Below are 22,242 nucleotides of genomic sequence, written 5' to 3'. Positions count from 1 at the left end.
TATCTATCAACAAGTGAATCTAAAAATTAAGTCAATAAAAAATCTGATGAACAGAATAAACTGGTGAATATAATAGAAGTGGGGACATAGAAAGGGAGTGGACTGACAGTTCTCAGGACGAAGGGGGTGTGAAGGGTGCGGGAAGAGTTTGGACAAAAATCTTACATCAATGGATGAGGACAGTGGCGGGGGATAAGGGCATGGAGTGGGGTGGGAACCAGGTGGAGGGGGGCTATGGGGGGAAAAAAAGGAACTGTAATAATAATCTTAACAAGAAATATTTAATTTAAAAATAAAATAAAATAATAGACCTCTATAAGTGTATGATACCTCTTTTCTTGATTCTCAAGGGGGAAAAAAGAGGAACAACTGTAATAATCTTAACAAGAAATATTTAATTTAAAAATAAAATAAAATAATAGACCTCTATAAGTGTATGATACCTCTTTTCTACTTGATTCTCAAAGATGCAAAGAATTAAAACAAAATCCACTATGGTGTAAAACATTGCTGATATAAATTAAGCATAATCTAACTAAATGTAGATATATTATGTTCATTGATTAAAAGACTTTATAATTTTAACATGTCAATTCTCCCCAAACTGACCTACAGATTCAGTGCAATCTTGATTATAATCCCAGCAGTCTATTTCGGTAGGCAGATGCAAAGGACCTTTAATATCCAAAATAATCTTAAACAGTAAGTACAAAGTTGTGGGGCTTGACTTGGTAATTTAACAGAGTTATGGCAATTAAAGTATTATGAAACTGCCTAAGGATGGACAAGTAGAACAATAGAAGAGAAGAGAGCCTAGAAATAGACTCCTACTTATTCAGTCAAAGGCACCAATAAGTGTTGCTGGAATAACTGGATAGCCATATGGAAAAACTGAACCTCAATCCCTACCTCACATGTAATAAAAATTAATTCAATATGAATCATATACCTAAATATACAAGTTGAAACATAGATATTTCAGGGAATAAAACCACGTTGGGCATGTGCTGGGGGGTGAGGGTGGCTGGGGAGAGGTCAATGGGGGGAAAAAGAATACATATGTAATACTATATGTAATACTTTAAACAATCAAGAATTAAAGAAAAAAACACACTTTTGATCTTCTCAAAGTCACCACAAATATTGTCCTACTTCTTTAAAATATTGTTACCCAATTCCCTTTTATAATTAAGTAGTTATACTGAATACTTAGAACACAGTTCAGTCTAGGTGGCTCTAAGATAATTAAGCAATTGGTTAAAAATATAGATAACTTCTACAATAACCTAGATGTGAATTCTGTCTGGCAAAGACATTTTCTTACTACTGTTTATTATTTAAAGTTTAAGGCAAATAATTCACTCACCTTCAATGGAAAAAGTTGCCTAGATTTAGCTCAAATGGTTCCAAAAGAGATTTTCTGGTTTTTAATATAATTGCATTATACAGATAAAAGATTCTAGATATTTTCTTACTTGCTTCTCTCCCCTCTGCCCATTTCCTCAAGAAAGAAACACAAAACACAACAACAACAGTAAAACATGCAACACAAGCCACTCACCGGAGCCCATACAGAACTGTTCCATCAGGATGCAGCCGGATCATTCGGTTTTTCACTGTAACCCCATGCACGAATGATTTCTTGTCATTCAGAAAGTATGTATCTGGTACCCACAGTTGGTCGGCTACCCTGTTGTCTAGCGTGAGGTTTAGCGGGACTCCAGAATAAGAAAGCCTTTTGTCTTTCCAAGACTGCTGGAAATACATGGTGAGCGTATAATCCTGTGAAATAAAGGAAACAAACAACAAAAAAAGAATTTATTGTCATCGTCGTCATTATCATCATCATCATCATCATCATCATCATCATCATCATCATCTGAGGACTTTTGTTAAGAAGGTGATAGCTTGTGGTATTGTGAATGCCCAGAGACACATGGTCCCGTCCTGCTGTCCCTTAAGAGGATACATTTGAGTGAGTATAATGACATCTGCACCTCTAAGCACAAGGCAACCAATAGGTTAGAGGTGCTACAGCAATAATTAGATACATGCACAGCCATTCCCACCAACATAGGAAAAAAACATTTAATTGGATTTTAATATTTGACGTTAAGGTGATGATATCACGGGGAAGGTCTAAAAGGAAAATTATACCCAGCCATGTTCACAAAAATCGACCTCTGGATATTATATTTACTACATGTTTGGAAGGAATGTTTGCTAAGTAATAACTAAAAATGTATGCACGTAAAAGGAGAGGGTGTTTTGCAAACTGTGAATGCCTTTTGAATGAATACTGTTGTTTTCCCTATGAAGATTATTAATACCATTATCTGAATCTTTCTAGAAATGACAACTTGTCTAATAGTCCTGAAAGGTAGTTTGTAAAGCATTGGATGGAGATGTTTATTTGGCCTGAGAATGACATCAGTGGTGGAACTGCTCACTAGTTCTTCTCTTACCCTCATCCCTGCTTTGTTTCAGGAATTTGTTTGAGGTCAGAGATAGCTTTGTACTTGAGTTTGCTTTCTCACCTCCTATAAAAGGTTACACTAAAAATTATAGAAAGGGAATGATTATTTTAGATCTGTAATTGTCTGTTTTTGTATATTCTGGTTTTATAATTTTTTTTAATTTCAGTGAGAGGAAAGGAGAGAGAGAGAGAGAGAGAGAGAGAGAGAGAGAGAGAGAGAGAGAGAGAGACATTGATGTGTGAGAGAGAAGCATCGATCAGTTGCCTTCTACAGTGCAACTGAGGATCAAATCTGCAACCAGGTATGTGCCCTGACTGGAAATCAAACCTACCACCCTTTAGTGTATGGAACAATGCTCCAACCAAATGAGCCACATCAGACGGGGTTAAAGAAATCCAATAATACAAATGATAGTTGTCCATTAAAAAAATAAATGGTAGCAATGACATCACAATGTTGGTGTACTGCCATTGCTTTACAGAGTGGTATGTACACTACATACCACTCACTAGTTGAGAAACATTGACTCACATCATGCCTCACATGTGGGCAAACTATACTTTATCTAGATCTCTGGATGGATATTTATGCATTTCTTAAGAATAACACAACATTCAGCCTGGAAAATGAGTTTCAGTGTCCTTTAACCATTATATTCAAGAATGCTTACACTATTTACTCAGAAACCATCTTGCAATAATTCAAAGCTTATTATTTCTTGTTCAATGACAAGGATATATGCTATTTGCTATTAATCATGCAATATTCCCTTTAAATGTCTAAAACTTCCTTCCACCTTACCTTCAATTACAAAGGAACCCACAGGTTTATACACAATTCTCTTGTTAATTGCTACCATTCTTATCTGTGTTCTCTTCAAATTATTAACATCATACCTTTTCAGAGGGAAATGAATTAGAAAAATTCTGCATCTTAGATTCCAAAATACCTTGATTCCAAGATCTACCACATGCAGAGCTATGTAACCATGACCAACTAACCTAACCCCTTGTATTTCGAATGCCTCATTTTAGAAATAATAGCATTTTACTGGCTTACTGTGAGCATTACTTGGGAAAATTATGGTGAAGGTACTTTAGAAACTATAACATGCTACACAAATATTATCTTCAAAATTGTTCATTGCTATTTAAAGATTTATATCATACTTCCAAATTACATATTCATTTTCATAAGCATTTCTATTTCTAAAGAGATGCTTATTAAAGTACTTGTAGGCAGAGGACCTCTTTGACCATGAAAATAAGCAACCAACTGTGATCACTTGTAAGTTTTGGTGTTGGTTTCTTATTTGTAATTCAGCCAGTGTAAGAAAAGTAATAACTAGCCAAAGACATGTTATTGTAAATTCTGCCATAGGAATCAGCATGATTAGCAATAGAATACATGTTTCAATGTGGGGGGACGGTGGTGAGGGGAGGAGGAGAAGGGTATAGGGGTATAAATGGTGATGGACAGAGACTTGACAGTGTACAGATGATGTGCTGTAGAATTGTGCACCTGAAACCTGTATAATTTTGTTAACCAGTGTCACCCCCATAAATTCAATAAATAGGAAAAAATACTCATGTTGAATACCCATAAACTTCCAGAATCTCACCAGTGCTACGAAGGATTTCCTCAGAATAAGACCATGAAGTGAAATTCTTACTCCATAGTCTCCTCAATAGTTTTAATGTGTACTGGGAAAACATTTATTATTGTCAAGTATGAAAGATTATAATGACAAAATAAAACTGTAATAATATACACTATAATTAAAATATGAGTTTGTGGTAAGTAAACATTGGAGAGTGAAAAGGAGAACATAATGTAAGCAGGAGTAATCTCTGCATACATTTAAATGTGTGTGTGGGGGGAGGGGTGGGGGTTGTGGGTGTGTGTAGATTTTCCCTTCTCTTTCTGGAAACTGTTTTGTTTCCCGTAGAGAAAGAACTATACACATGCAGTAAGATCTTTGCTCTACACAACTCACACTATTTTCAATAAACATTGACTAAAAGTCACATCATGGTTTTAAATTAAAGCAATAACTTACCTTATTTTCAATAAGAAGTAATTCAGTGAAAATTTACGCTCCAATGTTACATTTGGAAATGGGTGATGTGGGACAAGTACCCTTCAGAATGTTTCTTCCTAAGCATGTCTAGGGTTATTATTTTAATCTATAACCTGATTATATGATAAATGAAATATAGACATATGAGATTCCTAACCTTAATAAAAACTTTTTGAAGTTAATGATAATGATAAACATTTTGGAAAGACCTAAAGCACAGCAATCTCTTCTTTTTGTACCATCTACATTGTACCTTACTCAAGACAATAATCTCTTTCTCCCAGAGAGTGCACTGTGGTTTTTATAAGCCTTCATATCTACTATCACCATTCTTCTCCAAACCTTGTGAGATCAGCAAATTCTCTATGACAGACATTATGATCTACGTGTCTGAGAGATAATAAACTGTGCCTTAAATGCATTATTTTTTCCCTCTAAAGCTTAATATAAATATGAACAGTGACATCTGAATATAACAAAGCCTATGACATCATTTTGGTGTATCCTATTTTTATATAGAAATGAAAAGATTAAAATTATTGTATTTTTTTCCTCATACAACAGATTTTCTATTAATCCTTCAATAGTTCAAAGTGCAAGCACTCCAGGGAGAGTGAAAATTCAGAAAAAAAATCAAAGGTATTAATAATTTGGTGGAAACCACTAAAATAATTTTTCTTCCCAAGTATATTTACAAGTATCCAATCTGCTTTTTCAGGTTTGCAAGCTACTCCTTAAATGGAAGTGGGGCATATTTAGAAACTACAGGCCGTAGGGGATTCTTTGATACTGAGGCAAATTAATGGGATTAATGGGTATGAGATAGCTAATGAAATTGGTCAGGCTAATTCAGGCATGACAAAATTCAATTCATTGAGGAAAAGGAAGATAGACGATAGCAAATTGGAGTACTCAATCGAGCTCCAGAAGGGCATACTTTTTAAATCTAAAAATGTTTAAAGAAATCAGAAAATACTTACAACAAACGAAAGTCATTCTTTTGAAGAATAAAAATTACACTTGTTTTAATAGCAGTTTAAATTCAGGGCAATTTTGACCCCCCCCCCCTCCTCCAGAGCACATTAGGAACGTCTGGAGGCAGTTTGGTTGTGACAACTGGGAGTAATGCTGTGTGCTACTCGCATCTGTGGGGAGGGCCAGGGATGCCCCTATATACTGCACTTCACGGTACATTTACCTCAGCACAGAATTATTTGATTCAAAATGTCAGTAGTGCCAGGGTTAAGAAACCCTACATTAGATGAATATATCTTTCTTTTTAGTATCAGTAAAAAAATATCCAAATCTTCTATCATTATTTATTATGAAAAGTATGTACTCTAATATGTCTACCCCAAGACTTTAATATACCCCTTGACACTTTGTGAGTGGTGGCATTAGATCATGTATAATTGGCCACTTTACCACGAGAAATCATTTGATAAAAATCCATTAATTATCTAGCACCCAAATAGGGGAAAAGAGTTATGTGTTAGGCAGATATATTGGGGTATGCATTTTACCAGTATGAGCTCTAAGAAGACTTCATAGTGGATTGGAAAAGTGAGCATCCCTTATTAGCTGCCTCCACAATCAGCACATTTCAGTCTAATTTGTTAGTAAAGAGACAAAATAGTGCTTTAACATCTTACAATATTGCATCCATTCATAAGGCCCATGCGAGCAACCCCTCCTTTTTAAATTATTTCAAAAAAGGCCACATAGGGGGTTATGGTGGGATAAGGACACATATGTAATACCTTAATCAATAAAGAAATTTTTAAAAAATTAAAAAAAATTTTTAAAAAGGCCACATATACAATCAGGTTACATATATGTATGTATGTGTGTGTGTGTGTGTGTGTGTGTGTGTGTGTGTGTGTGTGTATTCCCAGGATTCTTGCACACATTTGTATTTTATCTTTCATCATGTGAATATACATTATAAGGGGTCCCAAATACAAACCCCTCTTTCCTGAAAATTATTTTTCCATTGTAGATGAACTCAATATCTGCTCTTTCCCAAGCTAAGGTTGTTTTCTCCCAAAGGAGGACTGTAGTAGAGCTGTGCATTGTTGTTTACCACTTTTACAGTCCCTTTGTGATAGAAACTGCCCTGTCTACAGCCTTTGCTGGTTGAGCAAGGCCAAGTTCTATATCATTTAATATTGTCCCCATCCACCTTGAAAATGGAGAGTAGAAGATATCTTACTTAAGAGCACTTGATCCACAGGCAGGCAATAAACTTGTGCCTGGCTCAAAAAGATGAGACAGATCAATCAGAGTCCTCTCCCAGATATTTGCTATTGGCTAAAGGATCTGAGACGAGAGATGTATGGCCAGTGCAAAGGTCATGATATTAACTAGGGCTGCACTGCTATTATGAGGTTTTGAGATGGGAGAGATTATGAATGAAAAGAAGAAGCCAGCCTACAAAGGAAGAAAGAAAATAAAGATGCAGAAAATAGCCATCAGAGGAAGGGTCTGATATTGTTATAGCATGAACAACCAAGTTCACGGAGACTTTCTACTTTTTATTTCTAGTTCTTATGAGGTCTGGACATGTTCAATAATTCAACCTCTAATGAGTGCTCTTGTCTCATTATGACAAACTCCACTTTCCTTGTGCTAAGTTGATTCCATCTTTATTTCCTCTAATCAGAAAGAGCCATATTAATGATGCTGATCAACATCCATATTAGAATCTCATTAAACAATAATTATACACATTAAGGAAACCCAGGAAAAACAATCATCTGGTCCATCTCCTGATTTAAAAAAAAAAGAAAGAGGTATTATGAGAAATCTGAGACCCAGAGCTACTAAATGACTGAATAAAAAGGGGTGGGGAAGACATATTAGTTTTATTAACCAAGAGAACAAGGAGAGAGAAGGAAAACATTTACTTCTATCAAGATAATTCTCTGTCAACCACAATGAAGAAGTAACCTGGAGACTAAGTGTAATAAGTAATACCTCCTGTAAATATAGGACAAAGAAAACCATACAATTTGCATCTCATGAAAACAAAGTATAGTAATAAATGGCCTGACAAATAAACCAATATAAGCTGTAATTGAAATGAACCACACAACATCTGTTTCTAATGGAACCTCCAGTTTAAATTAATGTTTTGCATATTACTGTCACCATTATGTATATCTGCAACAGAAATTCATCATTGTATCTGCAGATAGGCTGTTAATGTCTAAACTTTTATCTTACCATCATTTAGTATTATGTTAATATTCATTCTGCATATGTTTGTTGTGCTTACTCCTTCGCCATGTTCTGTTGTATCTTTAAAATACAGGCATTCTTATTGTTGCCAAAGCCCACATTCTTATTTATTATTGGTATTTTTTTTTTACCAACTGTAGCCTCATGCTATGCCTCAGAGATCATAATCTTTTTTTACCTTTGTCTCATCCTAAATAACCCCATTTGGTTCATCCATCTGTCTAGTCAGATTTTTTTTGTCAGTCTTGCATTGTGTTCTGAACAATTTTGTAATTAATCAACTTTGTCAGTGAATAAAAACATTAAGAGTTATAGGCCTATACCAAATGAGAGTCACATGGGCACACTGATATATGAAACACATATGACATTGACATGACAACTAAAGTAGGTACTTGTGTTCTGAAGTAAAGCCTTAGATGAGAGTCTCACTAGATGAGGCTGAGATGACACCAATATAAGAAGTTCAGCATTTGTAATTTAATATCTATTGTAGAAACTATATATATTCATTTTCTTTAAAAATATAACATTTTTCTATACAAGGAATCCAATTTATTAAAATGGATATGATAAAATATTTGTTTCATTTGGTAACAGTTTAAATGTCTTATGTTCTAGAATCTAAAGACTCAAATTCTCAAATAATTAGAGTTGTTTCCATGGTAAGATATATTGAAATGTTGGGCCTGAAGCAGGGACAGTTTTCTAGAAACTTCTCAGTCAAAAAGATCTTAGGTTCTTAGAGTAATTAATTCATTGTGTCAACATTTAATGATTGCTGACTATACAGGGGTGAGCAAAAATAGGTGTATAGCTGTGAGTACACAAATCATGAATTTATTCTTGAATTATTATTTATCAATTATTGCATTATGTATTATTATTATTGTTGTTAAGCTACTTTTGCCTACCCCTGTATTTAAATAATTGTATTATACCAGATGCTGAGGAGAAAAAGTTGAATACATTTCCCCTGCCTGCCTCAAGTAACTCATAGGCCAGTGGGTGAGACTCAGCATTGCTTGTTTCCAAGCTGGCCCGCTGCCCTCCGTAGGCTTCTTAGTTCTTCCATCACCCGTGTAACCAAAGTCCTGCATGAAATTCCCTCCAATCCACATACTCAGAGAACTTGGAGTGGTTCCACTTTTCTTTATTGGCAGCTACCTACTCAAGGAGACAAAATTATTAAGTAGGAGAATATCAGTTTAACAAGCTCTGGTATTAACCTGCAGAATAGATAAATAAGTCAGAATTGAGTTATCCCTGACAAGGGAGTGAAGAAGAGAAAACAGTGTGTGAAACACTTAAAGGCAGAATTTGGTGACCTTTTGATCGGGGATTTAGAAGGAAGCATCAAAGATGACCACTTGGTTTCTGACCTTAGTGAGTAAGATAACAATGAGAACTGAAGATTTGGAGCTGAGGATGACTAATGTATTTTGGGCTGGTTTGTTTTGTGGGTGTCTGTGGCATTTGAACGTAGAGGTACCAAGTAAGTCCTTATGGGCCAGAACAGGACTCGGGGAGAACAAACAGCTATGTGAGTCACGTTGATAGATGAAGCCCTGGAAATGGATTAGCTCACCATGGAGACAGTGCAAGGTGAGAAGAGGACAGAACCCCTGGGAAATATGATTCTAAGATTAGTCACTCACTCCTTTGAGTTCCCACAACACTCTTCTACTTTGATTGTAGCACTTATTTTGTAATTACTTCTCAGTCCCACTAGATTTTGAACTCCTTAAGGACACAAGTTTATATATTTAGGCCCTAGCATAGTGGACAGTGGATAGCAGCTGCTCAGATAAGTTAGCTAAGTGTGACTTAGGTAATGCTGTGTGTTTTGGGTCACCTGATATCAGCATTAAGGATGTTAGTGCAAACTCATATTAAATTCTGAAAAACTGGTCGCCCTTAGATAATATACATAGGGACTTTCAGTTAACTAAAAAATTAATAATCCAGAATTCTATTTTCAAATCACTCAAGATTAATGAGTCTATAGCTCCCACTAATATATAAAATTGATAAATTTCTGGAAGATGGTAAAAACACCTGGCATTAAAAGCAAAGTTACTCTTTAGGAATGAATTCACACTGACTTTCAACATTTTTAAGTATATCAAGTGAAATTTCATTGATAGTTCCAACACTTTGGAAGTATAAGCCTATTTATACTAAAGCTTTAAAAATGGATCTCTATTCAGTGAAACTTTCAAGCTCATTTACAAGTTAGTCAATATTCAAAACTATAAATAAAATAATATTAGATTGATGATTAATTTATCAGGAAAATGATTCATAAACTACACTGACATTTTAAACAATATAATTAATTATATATGACACACTAGATTATTTTCAAAGTTCCTTAGTTCTAGAGGATCATAAAAAATTAGTGTTTCTATTTTCCCCAATATCTAAATAAGAGCAGAAATCAAATCAGCTACATGGAGGATCTAGTGAAATATTCAGAATGTGGCGGTTGACCATTCTGAGTTGAGCTATGAATATATGACCAGAATGGTAAGCAGTATATGGTACTCAGGGCAACTCGAAAAAGCCAACTATGCAGTGAGCTAAGCTGGGATAGGATATGAGAATCAGAATTAAACTAAGATCAAAACACACACGCACACTACTTAGAAGAGACGAAAAAAATTGTCATAATTTTCTAGCCCAGGAACATAGTTTTCTCTTGTGATTTGTGATCTTGCAATGTGTATAGAGTAGTCAACAGCAAGGATTTTAGGTCTGGAACTGTTTTGTTGGAGGAGAATAAGACCTTAGGAATGCTTAACAAAATGAATGGGGTGGCCCTGGTGGATATGGCTCAGTTGGTTGAGTGTTGTCCAATGCACCAAGAGGTCACCAGCTTGATTCATGGTCAGGTCACTGCTTAATCCCCAGTAGGGGGTGTGCTGGAGGCAGCCAATCGTTGGTTCTCTCTCATCGATGTTTCTCTCTCTCTCTCTCTCTCTCTCTCTCTCTCTCTTCTCTCTCTCTCTCATATTTTTAAAAAGTTATAGGGTGGAAAAGGAGGGGTTGTTAATGGATGCAGTAATCTCTCTTTTAGTAATCAAATATTTCTGATAATCTCTTAGAACTTTTAAATACCTTCCCAGGAAGAAATCCTTAGCTAACTCTGAGGAATCTTATTTTCAGACTTTCAAAGGGGAAGATGGATTTCCACCAAATTATTAATTCTAGGAGACTGTGGGTAATGATCTCTTGGACCCCAAGGAACTCTCCAAACAGAATGGGTAGCAAATTATAATACCCAAATGTCAACTTTATCATGTTCACTTAATAAAAGTTTGGTGAATACCTTTTCTATCTACTTAATTAAAAAAAAGTATTCTATATATACTACTTTTTTAATCATGAAAATTGTTACCTTTTCCACAGCTATTTATTTATTCATCTGTTTTTTATTTGTTTATTGCTTATCAACCTCTCTTCCTCCATCCCATTTTTTTTCACTAGCCAATTGGTATTTTGGTGGGCAACACTTTGTGTGTTGCTCATGCTCATATAGATGGAGCTTTTGTCATTACTTTTAAAATATATCTGGCATGGCTCAGTGGCTGAGTTTGACCTATGAACCAGCAGGTCATGGTTCAATTCCCCCTCAGAGCACATGCCCAAGTTGCAGGCTCAACTCCCAATGTGGGGCGTCCAGGAGGCAGCCGATCAATGATTCTCTCTCCCTCTCCCTTCCTCTCTGAAATCAATAAAAATATTTTTTAAATAAAATATAGCATTATATTCAGTTCTGTGAATCTTCCTTTCCTTAATGGTACAGCACAGAAATTCCTCCAAATCAATGGGTAGAGATATAGCTTCTTCCATTTAATGGCTACAAAGACACTGTCATATGGAAATTAATCATAATTATATTAATGTTCATTGAAGTTGTTTCAAAATTTTTACAACTATAAATAATTCTGCAATAAAGCGCTGTTTTTCAATAGATAGATGATAGATAGATAGATATCAAATACTGGTATTTATTGCACCTTTAGCCTAGTATAATACTATTCTCAGGAGTTTAATATAACTTGCTAAAGTAAATAAAAATGAAACCACAGTCTGCTTCTTTGGTAGCACCATTTTCTAAATATGGAGCTAAATTCAAATTTATAAAAAACATGGTTAGGTTTACAGAACCAAAGAGCTACATAAATACCCATATTGGCCATCTCCAGTGGCTCAAACTCATTTTGAGCATCTGCTCAAATTTCTGTTGGTCCTTTATTGGATCTGGCTAAAAAGTGACTTGGCAGACTGCTGCAGGGAAGGATCTTGGCAATGCTATGCTATATAATGAGAGAGGAAGGGAAAAAAAATCAAACTCTAGAAATTTCTTTGGAAGCGTGGAAAGAATGGTTTGTAAATTCTAAAGCTAATAGTTCTGATAAATTTAATTTCCCTCTCATGTAACTTCATAGTCATCGTTGGTCCATTATCAAACATGCATATTTAAGTACAAACAGACTGGACCCAACGAGGAATAAGACCTCCATGCTAACATCATGCCAAAAAAAATTGAGCTATCAACTAAGTTTTTTAAAAATTTATATATATTTTTTATTGAATTCAGAGAAGAAGGAAGAGGGAGAGATAGAAATATCAATGATGAGAGAGAATCACTGATCGGCTGCCTCCTGCATGACCCCCTGGGGATCGAGCCTGCAACCCAGGCATGTGTCCTGACTGTGAATGAACCGTGACTTCCCAGTTCATAGGTTGACGTTCAACCACTGAGCCACACCGGCTGGGCTCAACTAGGTGTCTGCCTAAAATAGAAAGTTGAAATCTAGTTTAAGATTCATTGTTCATTAGTTCTGTGATCTTGAAGCAAATTTGTCAACTAGTCTGAAAAATCAATCTTCTTATATATGTGATGGGCAGGAAAATGATCAGCAAGTCTGCTGGAATAATAAATTGAAATAAGGTATGTAATAGTCTAAAAAAAACTTTGAAAATTATAGTTGAATAAATAAGGAAAACCAAGTAGCTTAACACATTACATAACAAGTTAGTACATAACATATTTTTTTATTCTCTTTAGCTATCAAGTTTAATGAGAGCTGCCTATTACTGAAGGTTTAATTATATGACAAGTAGTTTATTAGGTGTTTCCTATATATTATTTAAACGTTGCAACAACTCTATGAAGTTGAATTTAACATTCCCTTTTTATAGATGAAACTGAGGTTTAGGAATATCCAAAGCAACTCTGCTGGGAAATGCCAGAGCTGCAATTTTGAACCCAACTCTGTCTTACTTTAAATTCCTAGTTCTTCCCACTGTGTCACATAACAAGCAATGTCCTAAGTATGTATTACAAGCACAAAAGGTTTTCATCCTAGGACATGGCTTTTATCTCTTAAGACTGACTTCTTCTTTGCTTTTTTATGGATGCCAATTAATCATTAACATTCAGTTCTAATGTAGACTTTTTAGTCCTCTCTGATGTTTTACCCATGAACTCCCCTTCATCAGCTGGTGGTGACAATGAAGGCCACTGCCATGCTCTTATCCGTGGGCCGCAGCATCCCCATGGAATGCTAAACACAATCAATTGTTCATCACTGCTCTGGATGATTCTTCAGATGTTAGCTGAGGGAAAGATGACATTTTTGTTCCATAATAATCCTCGAGGAGTACAGAAAAGAGAATGATTTTCTGATGGTAGAATGTCTTTCACATTAAAAAATATTTTACCACTTCCAAGTAAAAGCTTCCTTAATCATTAGTTAAAGCAGCAACTATATTTCCCTTGCTAGAAATTATTTCTGACAGTCAGATGAAAAGCAAACTTGGCACATGCCTACAGGTTAAGAATCTCTTCCTTTAGATTGTGTTTATTTTGCCTAACACTCTAGGAGAAGTGGGTGAGCATTCTTTGGTTGAAGGTAGGGGCTACTATATTCTACATCCATGCCTCTAACACCAAGATGATGGAATGCTAAAAGAAGGAACTATCCATGCCCCAAACAGAATCATGACCACTGACCCTGAAATCACCTTCTCCATTTCCACCCCCATTCTCAGTGAAACAATCATCCACCCTATTGATCAAATCAGAAACTGAGAGTCTTTCTTGACTCTTTTCTCTTCTTTACCTTTCACATTAAATAAATCAATAAAACCTGGCACTTCTATTTCATAAAAATATCTCTTTATTCTATTTACAGCTGCTATAATCTAGTTGGGCCTTTATCATTTCTCACCTGATTTACTGGGTTTAGGCTCCTAACTAGCCTTCTGCTTTCAGTCTTGCTCTTCCCTAATCCATTTGTTGTGGCAGGTAAAGTGTTATTTCAATTTTTTAAATTGCAAATATGATTATGTTGCCCCGAAGTTTCAACTTTCAATGGGCCCACAATGTTATGAGGTTAAAAATACAAATTCCCTAGGGGCAAGCAATGTGCTCTCTCTGTTTCTGTCTCTCCAGCTGCACTTCTTACTTGATTCCATTTTTACTCTGTCATCCAGCCACCCTGGTCTCTTCTCAGTTACTCAAACACAATGAATTTTCTATTGTTGTGAAGTCTTCTTGGCCTAGAACACTCATTCATCCTCTCCTGCCCCTTTGCCTGGTTATCCCACTGATGGAGGCCTCAAAGTGAAAGCCAAATTGTAACATTTTTCCCTCATCAGAAGCTAGAGGGTTTGGGTTTGGCCCCTCATATGCTCCCACAGCGCCTTCTCATCATAGCCTGCATCCCTGTACAGGGCAGTCCACCGGGTGCTCTTCTATTTCCTCCACTGTACTGTGAACTCCATGAGGGTGCATCTGTTTTGTGATTCCCAAGTGCTGAGCACAGGGCCTGCAGTCTAGTGAAGGCCCAAAGCCTACTTGTCCAATCAATGGACTGGAGTGTGAGAAAAATCCCTAGGCAGCCGGCCCAGTTAAAAAACAATTTAAAATTACAGTGGAGGTACTATTACTAACATACTATTAGTCTGAATGGGGGCAGAAAAACAGGGGTCATATAAAGGGAAAAGAGAGATAAAACATTGCAAGGAAAGAGAATAGATTTAAATTGGTTGCTGTAGGTATGGGAGAGGCAGAAAAGAATGCAGGTGCTAGAAAAGTACCAAATTTAGAAAAACACCGATGCTTTTGGTTTGGATATTAATTTGAAGTGCTTAAAGTAGAGATATAAATACTATAGCTGATAGAAGGGAGTGGAGAGATCAGGGGTACAGATTAATGAGTCCTCATCAACACTAAGGCTACCAGATTAAATAAAATTATCGAAGTATTAAGGCAAGACAAGGGCCCTGGACAGAAGCTTAGTGCGTATCAGTATTTCTTTTTCCACTGACTGAGAATAAACTGCTGTTTCAGTGTGTGAATTCAAGGCATTTCATCTGTCATCACTCAAGCGATGGAGTATTGCTGAGGATGAATAGCATAAGTATCCAAATCTATAGATAACCCTTCAAACTCCAATCTTTAGCTGAGAAAAGTGTTTTCTCATGTAAAGTGCAAGATGTAAAGGACAAGTAAAGCTCACTTTTTAAAGCATATTATTATTTTTTTAGTGGGTCCTATCCACCCACTAAGGGAGGTGGGTGGATGTTTCAAAGTTAGACATCAGCTACAAAAACGGATCAGAATATTGTACCACCCAGCCAATCAAATGTCTAGTTAAATTCTGGAGTCACATTCCAACACATTCCTTTTTAAGCATATTTAAAAGGTATTAATTTAGTCATTTTCTAACCTTTGTAGCACTTAAAATTATTTTCTAAATACGTTACCTTTAAAAAAAAATCCATGTGGCAAACTTGGTTTGCTAAAGAGAATAATCTAAGGATCTGGAGAAGTGAATTTTAAGCATATGGATAATCTTTGGCAAGTCAAATTCCCAGACAGGGAACTCTTCTGATAAAGTGAGTACATTGCTTAGATCAATGATTCTCACACTCAATGTACGTAATTTCCACCAGGACTACTTGGGCCACTGCGTATGATTCTGAGGAGAACTGTTCTGAAATTTATTATTTTTTGATAGATGCTTCCAAGGAGAGTAGTATGCTATTAATTTTCAGAATATAATTTGAGAAACAGTGACCTGGGTATTCCCTAAGTGTTCTTCAGATTCCTAAATGAGCAATGACTATGCTTTCATTCATCCTATAAAATCTGCTCCTGTCTCCACTTATGTCATTTTCAATTTTATCAGTTTCCTTTTACACTCTCTTCCCATTGCAGCAAAAGGAACTGTAGGCCTGAAAATGTCTTAGTGTCACCTATAAAAATGCCATTTTCATGAATACAAAAAGAGGAAAAGGGGGAGACTGAGAAAGAGAAAGTTCTATTACTTTCTGGTACTATGAGTTTTCCTGTACCTCCAACTTACTTCTGGTTTTGCACATTTATTTTTAAAACATGTAACACTGAAGCAAACTGAAAATCGAATCCCCTGGTCAGATGTGAGGAGAAATCAAGAATAAGCAAATGGTGTGACCACTAAAGTAATATCTCCAATCATAATGCTGAATTTTATTTCCTAATAGCAACTTGAGTTCCTTCCAATATTCCACACTTACTCTGGAGCTACTTCCCACTCCTGAACATGGGAGAGACTGAAGGACAGGAGAGATCTCATATAAAAATGTCAGAAAGAGCCTTTGGGAGGAAAAAAAGGCTATGCTGATGTATTTTCTCATCTGCATTGAGCAATGTGTATTTTGGTACCGTGTTAAAATTCCTCAAGCAATTTCTCTCATGTCACAAGTTTAAGGAGTTCTCTATGAATGAGTCAGCCTTGGAGTTGCCATGGTAACAATTTTCATCCCTTTGGAGTCAGTCCCCTTCTGATGTTGTCACTGAAATGCCTTAATTTCAGGAGGATCTGAGGTTCCCATTACATTTAAATATTCATTATGTTATATATGCATTCCCTGATTTTACAAGATCACCTGAATAGAAATGGTTTTTAGAGATCTATGAATAGACATGCTGCATCATGCTCATTTCTTCCACAAGATGAAAGACAAGTCAATAAAAATCCTTTCTGTTCTCACAGTACAATCTCTCTCTCCATCGATCCATCCCCTTTCTTGGGTGTAAGTGTATGCATGTATGTGTGTAATCAGTGTCCTTCATATTTGGAATATTTGAAGAGGATACTCTGTATAGCCATCATGAGCCCCAGTTTTCAGGAGAGTGGTTGAAAATTCATGCTGGCTTGCCACCCTGCAACTGCACATGAATGCAAATGATGGCTATAGTCTAGTATGGAGTCACTATGGGCAGTATTTTTGTGGTTTCCTGATTTGTATTTTAGGGAAGATTCACTTGGAAGAATACAATTGTTTGTACTTGCTGTACCTCCAATGTATTTTAGGGAAGATTCACTTGGAAGAATACAATTGAATTGTTTGTACTTGCTGTACCTCCAAAGAGATGTCCAGATGCCTCTTTGACAAGCAAGGTTCTCAACAATCTTCTCAACCTACTTTTCCAACATTTCCCCCCCTTAACTACCTGCTCACTTAGGTGTACCCTGCTATAGACACAAAGGGTTACTTATTATTTCATTTACATTCTTGTATTTTTCCTTATCTATGCCTTTGGTTGTATTTTCCTCTTCTTGGAAGTCAAAATCCTACTTACCCACTAAACTAAACTGGTTTAGTCCAGTTTCCTCAAAGACCTTCCAATCCTCGATTCAAGCCAAATTAATCTTTCCCTTACCCTGGCCTTTGTTATCTTGTTAATGGCTCTACTATAACATTTGCCCATTCCACTTGGAATGGTCATGATTAAGCTATTCACTTATCTCCTACTCTATGTTTTTGAGGCTATGGCCCATGTCTCATTTATCTTTGTATGCCTGCAAAACCTAGAACATAGACACAATAGATGTTAAGTAGATTTAAATATGTTGATATAAACTGAATAAATCATTGTCACCATGGCCAGGGAAACAGCCAACTGAGGAGATTTGGGGATCTGATTGTTCATAACATGACAAAGCAGTCATATGCACTTAGGTCGGTCTTCTCTCTAATACATTATACAAGAGCACTCCTTTCTTAGTTGAGCATGATGTGCTGTTAGCTGTGATAGTTCCCCTAAAATCCACTGTGGAGCTGCACTTTTAGAAACTGTAGTCAAATAGTATCACAACTGGAGGATAGAATTTGGAGTCAACTAGAACTGAATTCAAAGCTTTGTCTTTTACTAGCTCTGTTACCAAGTCACTTAATCTTTCTGAGGTCCAGTTTCCTCATCATTTTATTGGAATTCATTGAGATAATGTATTAAAGACTTAGCATAGCACTTTCTATATAATTACATATTTAACAAATAGTAGTTCTTACTACTGCAAGTGTAACTCAGGGATACCCCCAACAGGTTGCTTTATTTCCATTGTTCTCACAATGTTACTGGCATCCCCTTTGTGATTGTTATATAGTACATGAAATAGTTCTCTGAGGTTGTGCCATGTCCACAGTAATTAATTTTATACATATTTAACCATACTGTGGTCTAATGACTTCCCCTGGCTAGCCACAACTCTGATTAAAAGATAGACCTATAAAGACTGGGCAGTGGGCTATAAATTGTCCTTGAATATTCATTCTGCACATTATGTTTGCTCTGTACTGAACAGAGACTCTTAAAAGTAAAGACACACAGAAGGGAACATAGGTAGGAGTATGGAGCAGAAACAAAGACACACAGAGAAGATGCAGTATGTAGAAAAAAGGGAGACTAGCAAGGGTTGCTGCCAAAAGCAGGGGAATTAGATGTGTTTACAGGTAAAGCAAAGACAAGTAGCTGAGTCATTTGAATGGTACTGCTGAGGATCTCTAGAGCTAATCCTGAATCCTAAATCCTATTTCTCAGTGAAGCCCAGCTATTAGGGTGCTAAGACTGTTGTGGGTGCTGACTCCTCCATGTATTAGCAACTCAAATAATCGTAACTGGGCTATTCTCTTTACAAGCTGAAAGTGCCTAGCTTAGGATCTTACTACTTTTGACTTAGACATGTCTATTATTTGAAACTCACCCCAAGGCAATCATTTATTCACCTACCAACTATGTTTTGATTGGTTACTATTATCTAGGGCTTCTAGGCATTCTACTAAGCATTGGAACCTCAGGGGATTTACTTCTTCCCTCCTCTATGCTACTCTTATGCCTTAGTATTAAACTGAGCATACCACATTGCATTTATCTAGTTACATGTCTGTACTCCCTCCTGGACTCTGCCTTATAGGAAGGAAGTGTTTATGTGTTGTTGTTTTTTACCATGTTATGCACAATATCCAGAGTATAATACACATTTATCAACATTCTTGGATGTTTGCATTGATGAATAAATTGATCAAACAATGCCCTCATTCAGACACCTAGTATGTTTAACTTCTACTGTAAATTTAATTTCCAGCTACGAAATGGTGAACACCTGCCCCATCCAAGCTTGTGTTAATTTATTTGGCATATAAATAAGGATTTTTTGAAGTTCACATGTTGAAAAGTTCTAGATTTTGTTCCTTTATTGAAGTCTTTAATTTCATTAATACTCTAATTTTGCCCTAAGTACAGTCTATCTCAGAGATTTTTGGCATTGCCAAAATAAGGACTTGAGGCAAGCATCTCTGGTATTTCACAGATACTTTTTTTTTATACAATGTCATAGAAGACACAGTGATCTATTTATGAGCCATTTAATTTCCCCTCCCACCAGCAATACCAAGGAACAATCACCAATCCCCTTTATTTGTAACTACCTCCATATATCTAAAAATAAATATTGATTGCAAACTCTTAAGGACAGAAGCTTAGTTATAATTTTTAAAGAGCTTTTGTTGTATTTAGTCTTGAGTATATTTTTTAATTGGTTTGATTATGAGATTCCACAGAAGAATAATTCCTGAGAAGACTTTGACAAGAGAAGTAGCCAATAAAATACTGTGAAAGTTATAACTGGTATTCAGAAGAAAGCCTGGAACTAATTACGTTCCTTCACTCAAGTCCATAGAAAGTGAGAAGGAAGGGAATATTTATTTTTCATTTTTTTAAAATCATCACCCGAGGATATGTTTCTTGATTTTAGAGAGAGAGGAAAGGAGAGGGAGAGAGAAAAACATCAATGTGAGAGAGAAACATGAACCTATTGCTTCTCTCACTCACCCCAACTGGGGCTCGAACCTGCAACTTAGGTATGTGCCTTGACCGGGAATCAAACCCACAACCTTTTGGTGTATAGCACAACACTCCAACCGAGTCATGCAACCACAGTGGATGGGAACATATCTTGAGCATTTATAATGGACCAGATATTTTTCTATTCACTTTCTATACATTATCACACATAGTATTCTTAGCAATTCATAAAAGCAGGTGTAGTGATAAAACAACAGATTGAGAGATATTTAAAGGTCTAGTGGTAAATGTCTAAGCTGGGTTTTGAATCCAGCTATGCCCAGCTCCAAGGCTGTAGTATACTCCCTGGTATGCCACATACCTCCTATAAGGTGTTGAATGTTGGCCCACAAAAGATATGTCCTTGTCTTAATTCCCAGAATCTATGAATGTAAACTTATTTGGGAATAAGGTAGAGTGCAGATGTAATTAACTTAAGGATTCTGAAATCATTCCAGATTATTCAGTGATCCCTAAAGCGAATGACAAGTGTCCATATAAGCAACATACATGGAAGATACAGTTGACAGAGGAGGCGAAAATGATGTGAACACAAAAGCCAAGCTTGAGTTGTGTAGCCCCAAGCCAAGGAATGCCGGGAGCCACCAGAAGCTGGGAGAAACAAGGATGGGTTCTCTCTTAGAGCCTTCAGAGGGAGCACAGCCCTGCTGATACCTTGATCTCAAACTTCTGGCCTCCAAACTCTGAGAGAAAAATTGTATTGTTTTAAGCCACTTGGCTTGTGTACTTTATTATGGCTGGTATAGGAAACTAACACACCTCCTAAAGCTGTCTTTGTTGTATATATGTTTTTGGTATTCAATAACATAAATCCATCATTCAGTCAGATTTATCAGTAATATTTTATTTTTATTTTTTTAAAATATATTTTATTGATTTTTTACAGAAAGGAGGGAGAGGGATAGAGAGCTAGAAACATCGATCAGCTGCCTGCACCCTCCCCACTGGGGATGTGCCCGCAACCAAGGTACATGCCCTTGACCGGAATTGAACCTGGGACCCTTCAGTCCGCAGGCCGACGCTCTATCCACTGAGCCAAACCAGTCAGGGAACCAGTAATATTTTAGTACTCAGAATTTTCAGTTCTAGAATTTTAGGTCCTATGTGAGATATGGAATTTATCATGTCTCTGTCTTTAGTATGGGCAGGGAGAAAATACAAATATACATAAAACAATTAATGAGCAGTATTTATTCATATACTTAGAGAAGTTTATTCAGTGCATATTATGCCGCAAAGATGGTTTTAGTTGCTGAGAAAGCAACAATGAACAAGATATAAAACTTCTCCATTCTCAGTGAGATCCAGAGAGAAGTAAGAGATAGTTCTAGGCCCTATGACAGGAACAAGTTTGTTGGACATTAGGTACAAAAGAAGACCTAGCATGTATTAAGCCTTTCAATGCATGTGAGCTGACATTATTATTATTATTCACCTAACTAGCATATAACTGTATATTTAGAATTTATTGTCTGAAAGACAAATATCTATGCAAATACAAAGCCCAAGATACAAGGTCAATCTGACCCAGCAATGAAGAAGGTGATTGCATGTAGATTCTGATATCACGAGCACCTCCAAAATGTTTTCTCCATCCATATACCATTAGTATCCACAGGATATGTAAAATCCTAGGGAAACCACACTAAAAATGAATGTATTATGCCTGTCTGTCCCTATGGTTTATGGTTTGCTTTAAAATCTATATCTAGAAGTATTTGTGTGCATGTGTACCTCCTGTCAAGATAGAGCAATCAGTAGAAACCCTTGACATTTTCAAACATGATGCCCTAAAAGGGAAGGAAAACAATGCAGATGAAGAAAATGAGAGTATCCATGGAAGACACATTTTATACAATTCACAGTGTGCCCGGGGTCAGCACTGCTGGAAGGGCATTGCTCACTCAATTGACAAGTTAAAATAAGAGAGAGAAAATACTTGTTTTTTGGTGACATCCTCCTAGCCTCCTGTTTTCACCTGCCAGCCACAAGGTGGGAAAAGCATTTTAGCTTGCTGCTCTTATTCCATAACATCATAGAAAAGTCATCCCAGGGTACTGCTGCTAAAGGTATTGGTACAAACTTTCTAGTGCAGTTAACAGCATATTTTTAGTTTATAATGACAAATACATCTGCAATTCTGGCCCCCAGCAAGGTCAAAGAAATCATGCTTTCCAAGAGGACACGGGGAATATGAAGTGGCGATCATTTTAATAAAAGGAAAGTGACAAAGAAGTAAC

At 36.3% G+C, this 22,242-nt stretch overlaps 1 protein-coding gene across 1 annotated transcript in view; it reads right to left on the bottom strand.

Moving 5' to 3' along the window:
- GABRB1 (gamma-aminobutyric acid (GABA) A receptor, beta 1) overlaps positions 1–22,242 on the bottom strand; it is a 369,308-nt gene that overhangs the window by 219,487 nt on the left and 127,579 nt on the right. Inside the window, exon 4 of the mRNA XM_005853131.2 lies at positions 1,562–1,782. Within this exon, the coding sequence (XP_005853193.1) occupies positions 1,562–1,782 (221 nt within the window). The remainder of the gene's footprint in view (positions 1–1,561; positions 1,783–22,242) is intronic.

Source organism: Myotis brandtii, unplaced genomic scaffold, assembly GCF_000412655.1.
Source record: "Myotis brandtii unplaced genomic scaffold, ASM41265v1 scaffold10, whole genome shotgun sequence".
Classification (NCBI taxonomy): domain Eukaryota; kingdom Metazoa; phylum Chordata; class Mammalia; order Chiroptera; family Vespertilionidae; genus Myotis; species Myotis brandtii.
This window is presented reverse-complemented; position numbering and strand designations above follow the sequence as displayed.